General features: G+C 37.1%; 1 protein-coding gene across 3 annotated transcripts in view; it reads right to left on the bottom strand.

Annotated features, from left to right (window-relative positions):
• LOC139147508 (lysophosphatidylcholine acyltransferase 2-like) overlaps positions 1-16921 on the bottom strand; it is a 58413-nt gene that overhangs the window by 19349 nt on the left and 22143 nt on the right. For all 3 annotated transcript variants that reach the window (XM_070718623.1, XM_070718625.1, XM_070718624.1), the window contains exons 4-7: positions 15400-15573; positions 13987-14080; positions 11383-11520; positions 10545-10670 (exon numbers count right to left, since the gene is read on the bottom strand). In XM_070718623.1, coding sequence (XP_070574724.1) covers positions 10545-10670; positions 11383-11520; positions 13987-14080; positions 15400-15573 — 532 coding nt within the window. The remainder of the gene's footprint in view (positions 1-10544; positions 10671-11382; positions 11521-13986; positions 14081-15399; positions 15574-16921) is intronic.

The raw sequence follows: 16921 nt of genomic DNA, 5'->3' as shown, positions 1-16921 counted from the left end.
TGTGTGGGTTCATTTTGAAGCTCATAGAGTGGTGAAAGTTTTCACCTGCTTATTTTTGTGAAAATCGAAAATTGAATTTTCCTAATAGAGTTAACATAGGGATGGCGGCCATTATGAATTTCAAGAATTGGTAATCTTGGTACCAAATTATCTTTACTACCAAATTATGCACAGTGATCCATTTATATCCTTATTTTGAAAGCGAAGAGTGTAAAGTTTCCTTGTGGAAAGTTTGAGCAAAAGCTTAAGTCTGTCGATTTCAAGGCATGCACTATCTTTAAGTATCAAATTATTCTCTCTCTTACACTGCTGTTAGCACATACAGCACTGAGGTACATTCATTAAAACTAGCGGCTCCAGTTTGTTCTTGTATGGATAGCTTTTTTCTTTGGTTTTGACTTTCCATATTTTAGCCAGTATGCCTGAATGTACGGAAAGTGATGCTTTCACTGAAGGAGATAGTATGAAACGTTTTAGCACACGAAAGCAGCAACTTACTATTTGCCGATGAATAATTGATGAAATTTTAAATAATGAAAAAATGGTACTTTGATGCAGTGTTTCAGCTGACAGATCACCAAATCGCAATATTCAATGAAAAATATTTGGCAAGTAGACTAGTTCTACCATATTGGCAGTGAAAACTTTCACAATACAGTGCGGCATACTGATATCCACCATTACAATCCAGCAGGCTGCTGCAGCTTTGTTAAAACTTGGCGCACTTTTAGTATAACCATGCTGTAAAAAGTAAAAATATATTGAATACGGTATGCAAAGGATATATATTTTAAATACCGCATAAAAAAGGGTAAATACCAAAGTACCATGTAAAAAGGGTGATTACCAAAATACGTAAAACTTGTTGATTGTATGCTGGTGGCTACATACAAGCTCAGCATTTCTTGGTTCACCCAGAGAAAATTCTCTGTTGACGTAATTTTAATCCCTCCCCATAGCAGAAATAGATTAATATTTGAGCGTGGGAGTAAATTAATGACTACCGTACATATGTACAAATATTTAGTTGTTGTCATTTTTTACCACGTCATTACAATTAATCACGGGATTGGTGAATGGAGGTTCCAGATTGGCCGGAAGATTGTCGGCTTTTCTTGCCAGATTGCTAGGATATTTTAAATTTACGATAAAATGTTGTTGGTGTGCTAACAGAAATTGATGCATCCTGTCAGAACATTTCAAGTTTAATACCAAGGATGTCTGTTGTGTTATTCTCATTTGAAACATCTACTTTGACCTCAGAATACAGACATGCACACGTACATGTGACGTGGTGTCTACGTTTTCTGCAAGGCCAGGCAAATTACATGTTTGTTTACAAAAAATTTGTCTGAGTGTACAAGATTCAGCTGCCAACATGAAAATGATAGAATAGAAATATTTGAATGATGCACTAGTTCTGGAACACAGCAAGATGATTGCAGTAACCCTTTCACCACCGTGGTTTGAACCAATCCCATTGTTTTCTATGGGAAAAGTGGACCCCTAGAGAGGAAAATGGGGGTGGAAGGGTTAAAGTTGACTGTTCAAATCTGTACAGAATATTATAAAACCCTACAGACATTCACATTAGACTGCCATCTATAACACACTCTCAATTTCTTGTCTTTTATGTATTTCAAGGGAATTCCCACGACACGTACAGTCAACTTCCTCTCACGCAAGGATGAAAAATAAATCCCCTTTTCTTGGCCTTACGTGATATTACATAAATTGTTACAATGGCAACCATATCTGAACTATCCCTTCAGCACCACCGCACAAGACTGCTCCAAAGCTATCTTTCTGGACAACACGGTTTACACTTAACAAGTTCATTGACTGACAATGACACCACAGAAGTGTACTGCATCAGACAACTATGGGACAAACAGAGAATATTAACTCATTTACTTTTTGGCTACACTTTTGAGTACCGGTACATGAGTTATACAATGTAATTGTACATTTTTCACAACCCGATTCTCCAAATGACGATGTTGATGTATAAAATTCCCCTTGACTGAAACTTTAAAATTACTGTGTAAAGACAAAATGAAAATCATCTTTATGTTTCTCACCTAACACAGTTTCCCTTTGACACAAAAAATTGGAATTATTATCACTATGACATGTAAAAGGCTAGTTTGTCAAAGCAGCTTCATGTGTCTGTATTTTCAACAAACTTTTCCCAATGTATATTACATTGTCAGTTCCTTCTTTTTGGAAAGGGGGGGTGAGGGTGGGAGGGGGTGAGGGGTTAGATCCTAAAATCTTTCCATTGTTACCAATGCATTCCAGATGTTTGAAATTACTCTGATATATCAATGGGGCAAAAAATATACTGCAAAATCATAAGAAAGACATAGTGACTCAGAACCAAAACCAGACATTTGACAGTTTGGCATGATGATAAAAATTTCAACATGAAGGTATGCGCGGTACTTGTATCTGACAGTGCTAACTTCACTGCACATTCAAATACAGCCTCGCAAAGTGAATATTTCCCCGTGGCAGTAAAATTCAGCTCTGTCATGTGTACAAAGGAGTCAAAGATTGTCTGGTTAGTTAGCTTGAAGTTGGCGGAGGAGCTTTTGATTCAAGGTCAAAATTTTAGAACATGAATGGGCAGATAATGATTAAATCCTTCATACTTCATTGATTGAACTTCATAATTCATTGACTGAACTGTGATATTATTGAAGACTTAGATGTTCAAATATGCTGTTTGCAGCTCAGACGATGGGGAAGCTAGAGAGAGATTATGGCGTGTGTTCGGGGGGGGGGGGGAGGAAGAGAGAGAGAGAGAGAGAGAGAGAGAGAGAGATGAGAGAGAGAGAGAGAGAGAGAGAGAGAGAGAGAGAGAGAGAGAGAGAGAGAGTTCCAGCAAAATAGAAGATAACTGAAACATCTTATCAAAAGAAAATTTCACTTCATTTCATTTTGTTCACTGTGTCCCATTTTTCACAGAATATCAGCTGCTGTCACAGTGACAAGTGAAAAAAAGATGTTATTGAGACTGTTAAGAAAAAAATTATTAACTGCACTGTCAATTATGTTTCAAAACCAATTCATTTGTTCCCGTCTGAACACAATTAGTAGCAATAAAAAATAGACCTATTTAATGCAAAAGCTTTATTCCCTTTTAATAAAGAGTCTATGAACGACTGGGGTAAAAAAAATTAACCGCAGTTTTTATTCAATCGCTTACAATTCCCTAATTAGTTTATGTCAAAATTAAATGTAGGGTATTCGGCAGGTTGCCATGGTAAGCGTACATCAGCTGAAAGTGACAGTTTCCATAGGGATGTGAGATGGTTTAAAGTCAGTCATTAGAAAAGACGGGGGTATTACAGCAGAAGATTTCTGATTGACTATGAAACAGTGGGCAGGAGTCTTATTGTGTGTCTTTCATATCAACATTTTGTTCAAGCAATAAATGTATGTTTCCGTGGCGTTGTGAAATCAAACAGGAGTTTTCACTGAGATGTGTTTTCGCGTCTGCCGTTTATTTTAATTTGCCTGGGATGAGTGCAATTAAGATGAGTGTGAAATGATACGGCATTGTATGTTTCATCTGCCATGTCACATAATATCCCTATGTTCTTATGGGACTAGGAATTAATTTCCGCTTGTCCCTTTCTTTGCATTCGGAAAGTAAATCTTAATCTTCTTTGTTATTCTCACAGCAAAGCATCGCTATGAAAAGCCATCGATCACCATGATATTGGGATTTTTCTGCTGGCTGTGAGACCTGGTTATTTCAGCACTTATTACGGTACTTAACCCTTTCACCCCCATATGTCTGTATGTGGTCTCTCCCATTCTAGTGAACTCAGAGATATTGCACCAAACTCGGGTGGTGGTCAAAGGTTGAGTGATTTCCTGTGCATCTTTATGGAACCATTGTAATACAGCTGACATTGACTTTGGGGGCAGGGTTTTATAGCATATACTTTGCATGTATACCACGAATCATTTGAACGCTGATTCAGGAAATTTTTTGCCCCGCCTCATAAATTTGATGGCTTCTTCTTTGTGTTTTATTGGGATCACTGAATTCGACAGTGTACGGTAGGTTAATTGGTGAAACGGATGACAAAGCAAGAATATACAAAACAATTTCTTGCAAGTTTAACCTGTTCAACCCCACTATCCTGTAAACAGGTCCACAATCACCATTGAACACAATGGGTTTGGGCCAAACCATGATGGTGAATGGGTTAAACAGATTTTCTTCGCCTTCTTGAATGGGTTTGTGCATAATATACACATCAGAAATACAAACCGTGTACATGTATTCTGTGTTGAGTCATGGTTGTGTACAACCACAGACACTCGTGAAGTTTTATGCATTAGCATGGAACTGCATGTTGTTTCCCTGTCAAGCTGCATGACTCATTCAAACTTTTTTAAAACTCAAAATTTCACCTTATCATAGAAATTAAGACCTGGCTGACACAATATTACTGTGGCTTGCTAACTGCTAACTACTGGGGATTATCCAGGAGTGTTCGGGATAACAGTGATCAGATTTGCCACTGTTGATATGGTCACTTGTGATGCAGATGGCCTGAAAGTGAGGTTAAATTATGATAATTTATGCATACCATCTGTGAACGATTTACAGCAAAATTGACAAGTTAAATTTCAAGGAGAGGGAGATCAAATTACTAAATTGTAAATGTTAGGTAGTGTATGCAAGATGCCTGTTGATGGGCAACTGGTGGTGGTCAAGAGAAATTGAATGTTCACCCCTTTCAGGACCAGTTTGGTATAATCCTATTGTTGAATTCTACAGCGAAGTCGGACCTTTCACTAGTGAGACAGGGGTAGCAGGTTGAAGCAGAGTCACCCATGTTCCATTCTCTACAGGTTTTGTTGGTATCTGTGTATTTTGGATCAGTCAACTTACATGTTGTGTTAGAGTGTTTTCTTCGCAGATTGAAATGTCCATTTTGCTACCGGTAAGATACGCACTGTGTACTAAAATTTCAATGGAGAGGGCTGAATGTAATGATAAAGAGACATTTTCTATAACATTCCATGACATTTTCACCATCTCTGTCCAATCAAATAAGTTCACGTCTTATACTCATGTACCAATCATATATTGCGACACGAACTGTCATATCAAGTGCAATGTAGTGAGTGCGCTGTGCAATGTTGGCATTGACGGCTGAATTCACATGCAAGCAAAAATGATGTTATCAACAAGAACGATGAACATTGTACACATACAGGTTGTGTTGGCAAGCTGAACATGTGGTCTTTGAAGTAGAATGAAAGCTGTATTCCACAGAAGGAACGAAAAATATCTGACACTAACATCAAAAGTTTGAGCTAATTTAGCTTTAAGCGTACATGTACTGAGGAAGATCTATTCATAAGACTGGAATTTATCATTTACTGATTTTATAATCCTTCCAAGTCTATTTGGCGGACCCAGCTAAGGCAGCGTAAAAATGAGGCTCTATTCAGGAATATGACCTTTCCCGCATGTCATTTGTCTAATCTACTGCCATCAATCACTCGCTGATGTGGGTGCATCAAAAAATAGCCAGGGAGACTCGAATACAACAAAATACCATTAGTGTGTCCAAGAATAGCTCAGTGAACCAAAGTCAACTGCGTGAAAAAATGTTTGCCTCTAGCAAAACGACTTCTGTTCCATCTTTCGCGCCTGATTTTGGCGGTGAAACAATTTCTTGAAATCAGGGATATTTGGGTCAAGCGTTTTATAAATGTATTGTCATAAGGATACATCAGGCGTTGAGTAGAAAACTCACATGAAGAAATTAAGCGACTGACTCAAAAGATTCGTCAAGATATTCTACAAACTATTATGCCAGCCAGAAACATGAAAAGGACGCATGGGTCACATGAACTAACGCTTTCAAAGTACTTTGTGGTATTAAATATCACATTAGTATCTTGGAGACTTTTGTGAGGAAGTCATATGACAACTGCCAGCGAATGACCTACCAATCGGTCTAGATCCTTTATCACAATAAATGAAATAGAAAATACTTTGATCAGGGCTGTATTCCCTTTTGCACTGTATACGTAACATAACTCACTCGGAATTTTTTTAGGATTCTCTACCTATTTGTTGTAATTATTTATCTTGCAATTTTTTAGATTGGTGAATTGACTGTTTTTAAGCTGTTTTCTCTCACATGTTTTATTTTTTCTATGAAATTGTCCTCAAAATAAACTTTAAAATCAATTATGATAAAGCCTGTAGTGTGATAACAGGGAGCGCAAAATACCCAACAGGGTCTTTTTTGTCTTTATACAAGCAGAATTTCTGTCTGTATCAAGTAGCCTTGATCAACACTAAAGTGGCCATGGGTGTATCACAAACCTAGCTCTGGAATAATAAATCTAATCATCAGATTTCTATCAACATCATCTGTCACTGTCTGTCTCTTTGTCTCTGTCTCTGTCTCTCTGTCTCTGACTCTCCTCTGTCTGTCTGTATCTCATATCTGCTATAGGAGGCTTGGTAGAGATAAATTGTCTCATAAAATTGCTGTTGCATTTTGAGAAATGCTGAAATTTAATTCAAAACTCCATAACATTTAAAAAAAAATTTTGAATAAAAAAAAAGATTATCAAAGATCACTAAATATCACTCTTAAGGATGATACCAGAAACTTACATGTCCTCTAAGCTCTCTTTCTATTTCTAGGACAAATGTTCAAACACTTTTTCATATTCACAGAAGCTCCGCAAAAACAGATAATACTCTCACAAGTGAGAATTATCTTTTGTATTCATTTTGACATTGATATCATCCTGACTATGAAACAACCCTACTGGGAATTTATGACAATGGGGTTTAAATTATAACTCATTTTCAAGGATACTGGACTCTTGGCTTACATCACTCTAAAGAAATTCAACTTGATAGATAAACTATGTATATATGGGATGGGTGAATGTTTTGTGATCAAGAACTATGATTTGTGGCCTTATTGAGGTCTTGATAATTTCAGCACATTGGGCGTACATCAGCATCTGTCAGCTCTACATTTGTAATGTGATATTATCATTGCCCTGAACCAAGCTAATTTCAGCAATTTTACAGATGAGGGTTGACCTTTTATATCATTTGTGATTTTTTCCCTCTGCCTCTAAGGTTGTTTTCTCTTTTACTGAATGTCATACTACATGTTCTCGATGAATTACACAAAAACAGTTGCATCTGTGTTTTGTTAATGATGACGAGCCAATCAGTGAAATTGCCTTAAGCTCGGTCAGCATTTTGAGGGGATTAATCTTGGTATATCAGGTATAAATGTACCTATATGTATATGTGTATTATGGGACTGTGGTTATATAACCTTGATAAATCCTTAACCCTCGGAAAAATGTAATTTTTCGAACACAATTTTAGTGAAGCATTTTGCCAAGTTTTATGAATTTTTTTGTATTTGTTTTAATGATTTTAAACATATTAGAACAATCTTTTTATTAGCTACAATTTTTGTTAAAAATTTTGGGAAAAATTGTGTTGTTCACTTCATGAGATGCACACAGTACTCAGATTTTCGACACATTTCAACATCCAATCAACACATAAACTTGCTACAACCATAACTTTAATATTTGGAACTGCTGAGAATGGTAAAATTGGTAGAATGAAAATTAAACCTTGACTGACTAAATAGAAGACAGAACATGAGAGTACAAAAATATTTAGTTGGTTATTGCCAGCTAAATGATAACATATGATTTTACAAATAATGTGACAAAAAAATTAGCATATTTGCTTAAATATTTGTTACTGATGTTTTTAAAACATTTACAATCCTGTTGTCCACTTTAATCCTTTCACCACCATGGTTTGTCCCAAATCCATTGTTTTCTATGGTAAAGTTGGACCTGTATACAGGGAACTGGGGGTGAAAGGGTTAAAAACATTACAGGGCAGTGTGCTCCCTAGCTCCTGAACTATTTGAGTGAACTTAGGAATTTCTTTATGTTTTTGCGACAGTCCTTTACCAGTATGTGTAATATGCAAAATATTCTTATATCAGAGAGAACTTCCTTGCCTCAGTCGGGTGCTGCTTTAGCAGACCAGGCACCCTGCTGGACATATTGCGGTACAATTTCACAATTCACTGGATGAGTGCCGACTCGTCTTTCAAAACAATCCACTCCACGTGAAGATGTTGGGGCCTCAGCACTTGAGACTTTCATTTCCCGATGAGATTCTTCAGCTAGAGTGCTAATCACGCACAACAGAGACACATGTCGTGTCTCTCTCTCCCTCAAGAGCCTGATTGCGACACTTGTCACATCAGGCGTGAGAGTATACAATCGTAGCGACAGTGTGAAAGCAACATTTTTTTTTTGACATTTGCTGATGAAATCTCAGGATTGCTCTGTGTGTTTCAATTTGTTCACCTCTAAATTATCACTCTCAATGCAGATGCATGCACCATTAACACAATACCGTTCACACATTATTTGATAGGCAATAAGATGCCCCTTATGCACAAAGGTGTGAATTTCCCTCATTGAAAAAAGGTGTAATTTTATACTACTTGGGATGGCACTGACGCATTTTTTTTCAAAAGCTGTCAATATATTGATAATGATGCCAGATTTATGGCTAAGCTATCGTCCAACTCATCACTTTGAACCTCATCGGATGTAGATGACGAAATGAGTTCATCTTTTCTGAATTTTCCATGTCTTGTGCATTGGTTCAGATCAATGATCGGCACATGTTACACTGAATTTGGGAAGACTTACTGTACAAGACGGAGACAGCCATGGCTGCTATTTTCACAAAATATGACATCTTTGTGAATTGGTTGGTGCAATAGTCTACATAAATACATAGTTCAGAAGTGGAAGCATTTAGGAGTATGGAAGCAGCCACGAGAGACACACCTGCTAGCTGCACTCATCAGTTTACAAAATACCATTGTAACTCAACAAAGCTTGATATTCGGATGGCGATGATTAAAGGGAAACCGTTGTTTGAACTGCACCTGTGCAAATTCGTTTAAAAACAATGTATTTCGTGCACGATATCTAGATGCACCTCATCATCATAGCTGCAACATTTTAATTATACGATGTAGATTATGACAGACATGTTTTAACTTTCATCAGTCACCATCGTACCTTGGATACAGTGTTTACATTGGTCCTATGGGTCCCATGTGACCTTTGAGCGCAGTTCTGACGACTGTATCCCTTTAAGGTAGCAGGTGAAATTTTCAATTTTTCTTCTTCATAAGCTTACTAGTTAACCTTTGCTTGCTTTTACTTATTGTTTTTAGGAGAACACAAACATTATTTTGACATCACTACATTTAGCACCAGCTATCAAGGAATAGAATAGGAATGGCTAAAATTATTGCAACTCAGATATAAACGTTCGCCTTTCAATTTGAACCTATTTTCGCTTTCACAATTAATAACCAGCTTCGCTGCATTTAGATCAGGCAAAGATGAGTTAATTCTTGATTTGCATAATAGTTATGATCTGAAATTGTTTATTTGCATGTGACAAGAACCTGGTATTCCCATAATGAAGAATGCTTCACACCTTATTTCATATTTCATACAGTGTGAGAAGTGTATTCATCTGTAATACGCGGCGATTGACCTTTGACCTCTGTCAATATTCCAAAACCGCACACATCTAGAATTTCACTGAGTTTTTTTTACACAGCGAACAACTACAAACACATTTTAATCTCTTCTTTCCTTTTAATATTTAATGCTGGGTTATCTGGGAATTTCACTTTTATCAACTGTGTAAAATAAAAAAAAGATTTAATCTTGGGCATTCCACTCTTTACCAGCATGAGTTATTTATAGTGGCAGCCGAACACATTTTCCCTCAGGTAAAATTCCTATTCTGAATGAAACCATACAGGGTTTCTTTTAGATAACACTCTCTTATGAAAATCAATCGGAGACTTTTATGAAAATTGAAAAAAAAATTGTGCTTCCACTTAACAAAATATCCACTTGAGCTATGAATTAGTAATCGTCCTTTACTGTAGTTCCAAAGAGTGGAAAATTGATTTCCTAACACAATATCTGCACGCTATTGAACAAGCATCTTTAGTTTTACAACTCATGTTCAAATGTAATGCAGGACATATTCATCGACTTCAAAATCATGCCATAGAAAAGTTGGTTCCAATGGATTTTTAATAACCCCTCTCCCACCATGGTTTTGCCCAAACCCACTGACCCACTGACTACAGAAAATCCTCTCTGATGCCAGAATGTTTTACATACTGCATGTTTTGGTGTAGGACAGACAAAAGGGCATTTCCAGATATTCCTGGTGAGACTCAGAAAGTTTGTGAGTTCAACTGCACACAAAAGGTACCGTGTACTTTCTAAAATGTCAAAACACATTCATATCAATCCAATCTAATATCATTGAGGTACATGTATGTTATTCCATGCTTGGAATACTTTCCTGGTAGTTTCTGGGGAGGGGAGCTGAGGGAGGGGAGGTAGAGAGGGAGGAAAGTAATAAAATTTTGAGAAAGAAGTCTTACCCAAGTTTCGTTCTGATTTTCTGGAATTCAACCAGCCCAGCACTGAGTGGCAGCCCTGTCTTTGTCGCCTGCAGCATAAGTCGCGTATCTTCGTATGTGTGGTCTGTTACAGGAACATTTAATGCCCTGACAAAATAAGTAACATGCAAAATACAGTGCATTTTCAAATAATTTTTCGAGTCAATAAAAGAACCCGTCATTTTATCAAGCTGATGTATAACAATTATTCACAATACAATTTTGAAAGCAAGACATAATAACAAACACAAACACAAAACCTACTGCTATTTTAAATTGCGATTCTTTTTTTGAGTTTACTTCATTATACATCACATCCAGGCGCCAAAACTGTCAAAATAACAGCTGATGGGGCTTACAGGTTGTACTATGGAAATTGTTTCCAGACATCTCTGGGATAATTTTACCGATACTATCCTTGGTAAATAATCGCTGCTGCAATGATATCAGGTGGCATCATGGCAATGTCTCTGTGTTTCCTAAACCGATTATAACAATACTTGCTGCTCCCAGACTTCAGTAAGATGCTGTGAAAGGGTACCAGTGAATGACAATGAAAGAAAAACCTGCCAGGTTTGAATGATTGGCGAACATGCTTAACACTTTTCCCCATTCCCAATAGCCTTGCCAAACATAGGGAAGTCGCCTGGCATGAGTCTGACAGAAATATACCAGAAATATTTGAAATGCTCATTCCACTAACATTGGTCTGGCCATATTGTGATTTTTGTTTTCCAATAGGATGGGTGAAACCAAAATGCACTGAAATAGGGGTGGCATCATTTGATAGAGCCGTGTGATGTACCGGGTTGTAACTTACTCTGCCATGACGGCTCTGACATTCCTGGCAAAGAGCTTGGGGTCCTTGATTTCCTCTTCGCTGGGTTTGTACACTGGAAGGAACTCCACTTCCAGTTTGTTGTTCAAGTTGCACAGCGTCAGCCACAGAACTTTGTATCTGAAATCACATAAAAAAAGAGGCACAACCTTGTAGCTGAGATCAATGCATACACAATCTTCTCCCTGATGTGAAACCAGATGCAGCCTTTTCTGGCAGACGCAACGCTGTCACTGAAATCATGATGGACAAATGTAATTTCATAGACATGCCATTATACAGACTTGAGGCAATGGCAACAAGACACTGACTGATTTGTACCTCACCAGGAGATATTTGTTTTGAATTTTCACAGAAAGGTAGACCAGGTTATCCCAAAGCTTCAGGAATTAATAATCCAGAAAGAACGACTTTTGAATATGAACAAAAGTTATAGTTACCATTACCAGGGCTTTAAAATCAACATGAAGATTGAAACTCTAAAAGGACTGCAGCAGGAAGCCTAGTAAGAAATACAAGTTTACAAAATGCTTTCCAATGTGAAAAGTCGGAAATATATCAAGTGTATTATGCAAATTGTGGTAATAGGCATAACCTTCAGACAAACCACCTTTCTGTTGTATTTGTCCAGTTTGATCTTTTTTTTCCAGTGTGGGTTGCACTTGTCTATGCATACACGTAACAATCGCTTCAACACAAAAGACACAATATACAAAAATATCAGCGCAAGTCATACAAGTGAAATTCTTTTGACATCACAATACTCATGATCATGTAGACATAAATGATGAAAGGTGTGCTGGGATACAACAAAGCCAGCTTTCAAACCAGTCATTTTGCCGAGAAAGACTTTCCCTTCATTTTCCTTCATACACAGACTACCTAGCATAATTTGCCTTTGAGTAAACACAGGTTGTGATTTCACGTTTCAATCGCACATAAAATTGTTCAGCTCTCTCTGTTCCTGTTTGAGTCCATATGATGACATTTCAATTACAGAGACTCGATTATAATTAGTGTGTCATCAACTCTGGGGAAAGCATGGCTTATTTTGCAGTATTAGGAAAGCCAATTTGAGGAATGTGACACAAACTTGGGGAAACTAGTGTATTATAACATCTGTGAAAACTTTTCCATAGGTATTTGCAGACGTGTACATGTACAAGCTTATCAAGGGATGTTCAAAACTTTGAATGCTGATATAACAAATATCTGACAATGGAGCTGGGAAGTAAAGAAGAAAATTTCTACAATTTTTTTTTAACAAAGTAGTTATGAACTCGATAGATCATGCACACAAATAATGATTTTTCCGGCAATCTCTTCAGCCTTTAACTGTCTGCATATGCTAGCAGTTTGTTTGCTTGGATTAACGAAGACAAAATGCACTCTCACCAATATAGTCTCTGTAGTAGCATAGTTTGAAGAGCACTGAGCTATATAATTTAGAGCACAAATTAATGTTATCCTAGGGAGTATGTTTGTGTTCACTTATCATGACAGGTACCCTCAGACAAGTGTTTATTATTACCATAGGAAGATGGGTATTTTTTGGGTGTGTCAAAGCTTTTCAGCAGCTATACCCAGTCATACACAGCCATGGAAACTGCAAACACTATGCGCTTACCCTTTTCATGAATTTTGCTCTTTTTTAGCAGATAATCCTTGATAAATTTATAACCTCAAAAGTCCATACCTTTATGTATGATACCTATAAACCATGGTATTAATCTTCACAGATGCCATATAATCTGATTATTGGGATTTTTAAAACACAACTAAATAGGGCAACCTTTTTCACAGAAGTTTTATATTATGCTTTACCTACAGCATAACCCGCCATTTTTGATATTTGCATTGTTCAAATTTGTACACTTGAATTGGTGACCTAGTCCCCTCTCTAGACACTATCTATTGAGCATTTATTCTGAAACTTCAAGTTTTGTATTGTTTTGTTTTGTTTTTTTTTGTAGGAGGGATAATTTTTGTTGTAGTATTTGCACTCAATATTGGTATTTTGCTTGTCTTTTTTCAAAATCTGATTATATTGCTGACCAGACATTCAATTTCCTCCAGAGGGAGACAAACACAGAGCTGTGTATATCTGGTGGTATAATACTATAGGATAATATTGTGTGAACCTCGTTTAATAATAGTTATGGTACTTTTTAATGGTGAAGTTGGTCTTCACCACAGCAAAATAGGGGGTGTTCAGTACCTACAATAGGACTCTCTCTCAGTGTTTTAGATTTCTGACAGATTTCGGTAATCATCAAAATTTATGCAACATGGCCTCATAAAGTTAAAAAAGTTGAAGTTAGTCCTGAATTCGTGAAAAAAGACAGTGTTACATGAAACATAAAGCACACGCCTCTACAAACACATGTCTGAGCCATTTTGCTCATCGGTGAAATTACGCGTCATATGATATGTATGAAGCCGATGTCTGTAACAACATGTACTGCATGTTCAAAGTTGAACAGATACATGTACATGTAGTACCACTTAATATTAATCTGCTGGACGTTTCACTTTGTCAAGATTTCAGCTTGATTAGAATAGCAACAGTAAGGAGATAGAACTTACGCTCCAGGCCCTTCCCATGTCCAAGTCACAGTATCCGGTACTGTCAGATAGCGTAGCACCACTGGCTGGACTGCAACCCCAGGATAAAATGCCCCTGACAGAGAGATAGAGAACAAACTAAAATAACCCACCATCAATATACAAGCTTTTTATGAAAATACATTTCAGCTCAGCTATCCAATTTCCACAGATGATTTTTACTTCTACTTGACAATCTTTTGGGTAAAGTCAAACGCACATATCAAAGCCAGGGGTAAAATCATGAGAAATTGTTGCCACAAATTTTACAAATTTAAACATTTTATGAAAAATGTGAACAAATCTGAATGAAGTCATCCCTAAGAATCAATGCTCGAATTAGCACCGTGATACGACTGGTTAGTTTTAGAAAGTTTCACTCTATAAGAAGCTGACAGACGACACACGGATACAGAACACGAAGGTCACATCTGACTGTCAAGAATATTGCCTTTTTTTGTGCCAACAGAGCTGAACAGCATCGTATCAATTTTCGTTTCACGTCAGGCATAGGATTCCAGCTGCTGAAAAACAAGCCATAATGACTGCCTGTGTGAGGGAAACTGTAATTCTGTCAGTGGGAAAATGAACTGTCATGCATCATTGTGCAGAATAATGCAGATTACACTAGCAGGATCATGTGTGCGATCATCCGTACCACGGTTCTACCAGCCATTCTCAATTTCAAACGAGAAATAAAATTTTACTTTCTCAGTTTTTTTTCCCTTTTTTTAGTTCACTGCGTAACTGCACACTGCAAAAAAACCCGACACAAGTTGAACAATACATGAAGGTCTCAAAAGAAGAGAGTAAATAGTGTGTAAAGCGACCGTGTTTGTGTTCTGCCTCAGGCACTGAAGATGTAAAAGTTGCTTGTAATGGTGTAGGCAGTTAAAACGTCTCACTGGAGCAGCTTTTCATGCTTCTATAAATATCCCATCTGCATCACATAGATTTACTTGGGTGGGGGGTGGGGGGTGTCATGCAGCCAAGTACTATGAGGTGACCAATTTGGTTAGGCTAAAATGAGCTTTACATTCCGATTCCAAATATAAGCGGGGCAAAAGCTGTGTCCTTTGTGGATTTTTGTTTCTGGCAAAGAGTAAATTATGATTTCGTAGTTTCATAACAAAGATCTAGTAAAACAGTCAGTTGGTCACGCTCATCCAACTTGCATGACGTTATTGAATAGACACGCAGATAATACAATCTTGCGGTGTCTATCGATAAATAAAACATGGTATGTCCCATCTTGCAGGCAAGGTGATTTATGACAGCTCCATCGGGAGGATGAAATAAATAACTTCACTGATGTAGAACGGAAAATGTAAAGGGATGGTGACCTTTGCCTCTTGAAAGCTACATGCATGACCTTTCTTGGTCAGTGAACCTTACCTCCTTTAAAGCTGATAAGGCAGGATCTGTTGGTGCAGGTGCCCTCCGGGAAAATTATCACTTGTGGCCACTTGCCACCGGATTGCGCCCGGCGTTTAATTTCCTTGATTGTGTTCTGCCTGGAGTTGGGGTCGTTCCGGGATACAAACACCGGCTGAAGAATACGCACTAGAGCTGGTAGGGAAGTGTGTGGGGGGAAAAAAGCATTAAATATAAATGGAAAGGTTTAGTATCTGCAATTTCAATATTACCAATCACACAGTCACAATCACAATTATACAACCATCCCTTGCCTACGCTAGAATGTATTACATCATTATATATTGTAATTTCAACAGTATTTGTAAAATCTTCTATTAGGAATAACTGACTGTTTACCTACGATTAGAGATTCTTCTTTGCCTGCCTTTACTATAGCAAAAGCATCTCCAATTGTCTTTACATTTTTACTAAAATTTATTGTTAGAATTTCAAAATGTGACAAGAATTGTAAAATTTTAGTGTCCTTGTGAACGTACACTCATGAATCCTGTTCTCTATAGAAACACTCTTCATCACCTATCTTCTTTTATTTACATAAAACGTATGTCCTTATAACTCTTATTTTTCAAAAATTCACTCTAACATTTTCAAAGTGTGTCAAAAAACACTAAAAAATTCTCAGGTTCTTGTGAGTCTGCACTGAAGTGTGACCTGCCCTTTTTTTCAGAAAAACACTTTATTGCCTATCTTTTTGACAACAAAACTGTTAGTCAAAACACCTCAGAATTGACATTACATTTATGGTCAGAATGTCAACCTGAGACAAACTGACTCCCAGAGCATTCATATTATACTGCGTTTTATTTTTGAAATTCATCTATCAATTGATCGCATATTTGATTAAAGTTTACTGCACACTACAGCTTTCGAGCTTGAAATATTTTCTAGTGATAATGGAGGTTTATGGCTATGTTAATTATTTTTCATTTTTAATTTGACTGTTGCACTAGAACTTTGGGTGTTCAAAGACTTCTTCATCTTTGTTACCATGGAAATGCTGGGGTTTTTTTTTAATTAGCCTAATTTCCGTGTGTGTGTACTGTCCCTGTTTCCATGGATACAGGTCAAACAATTGTAAGAATTCTCAAAATTAACGTATCTCAGCCTACTGTACACACGAGCTAGAAGCGCACTACAGGGCAAACAGTATCAGATAACTGTATAGACAGCTCACCAGAACAAATGAACTACTGTAAACATGATACTAATTTGTCCGAAATAAATTTTGAGATGTATCCCTTTACAATATAGCTGACCTATTAAATATCTATTTAAATGCTAAACAGTCTGATCACATCAACGGAGAACAATGCCGCTAAACTAAAAACAGGTGTGGTTAGAAAGGCTGAAGTGAACTCAAACATATTTGAAGCATTTCCTGTTAAGAATTTGAGATACAAGTCCCCGCCACTTTTAAAGTATCCTGTGAGATCACTTAAATGCCAGTTGGAATTTTTTAAGGCTTTATTTTATCAGTTTT

Source organism: Ptychodera flava, chromosome 13 (assembly GCF_041260155.1).
Source record: "Ptychodera flava strain L36383 chromosome 13, AS_Pfla_20210202, whole genome shotgun sequence".
Lineage (NCBI taxonomy): Eukaryota > Metazoa > Hemichordata > Enteropneusta > Ptychoderidae > Ptychodera > Ptychodera flava.
Note: the sequence above shows the minus strand (reverse complement) of the source record. Positions and strands in the feature narration are given on the sequence as shown.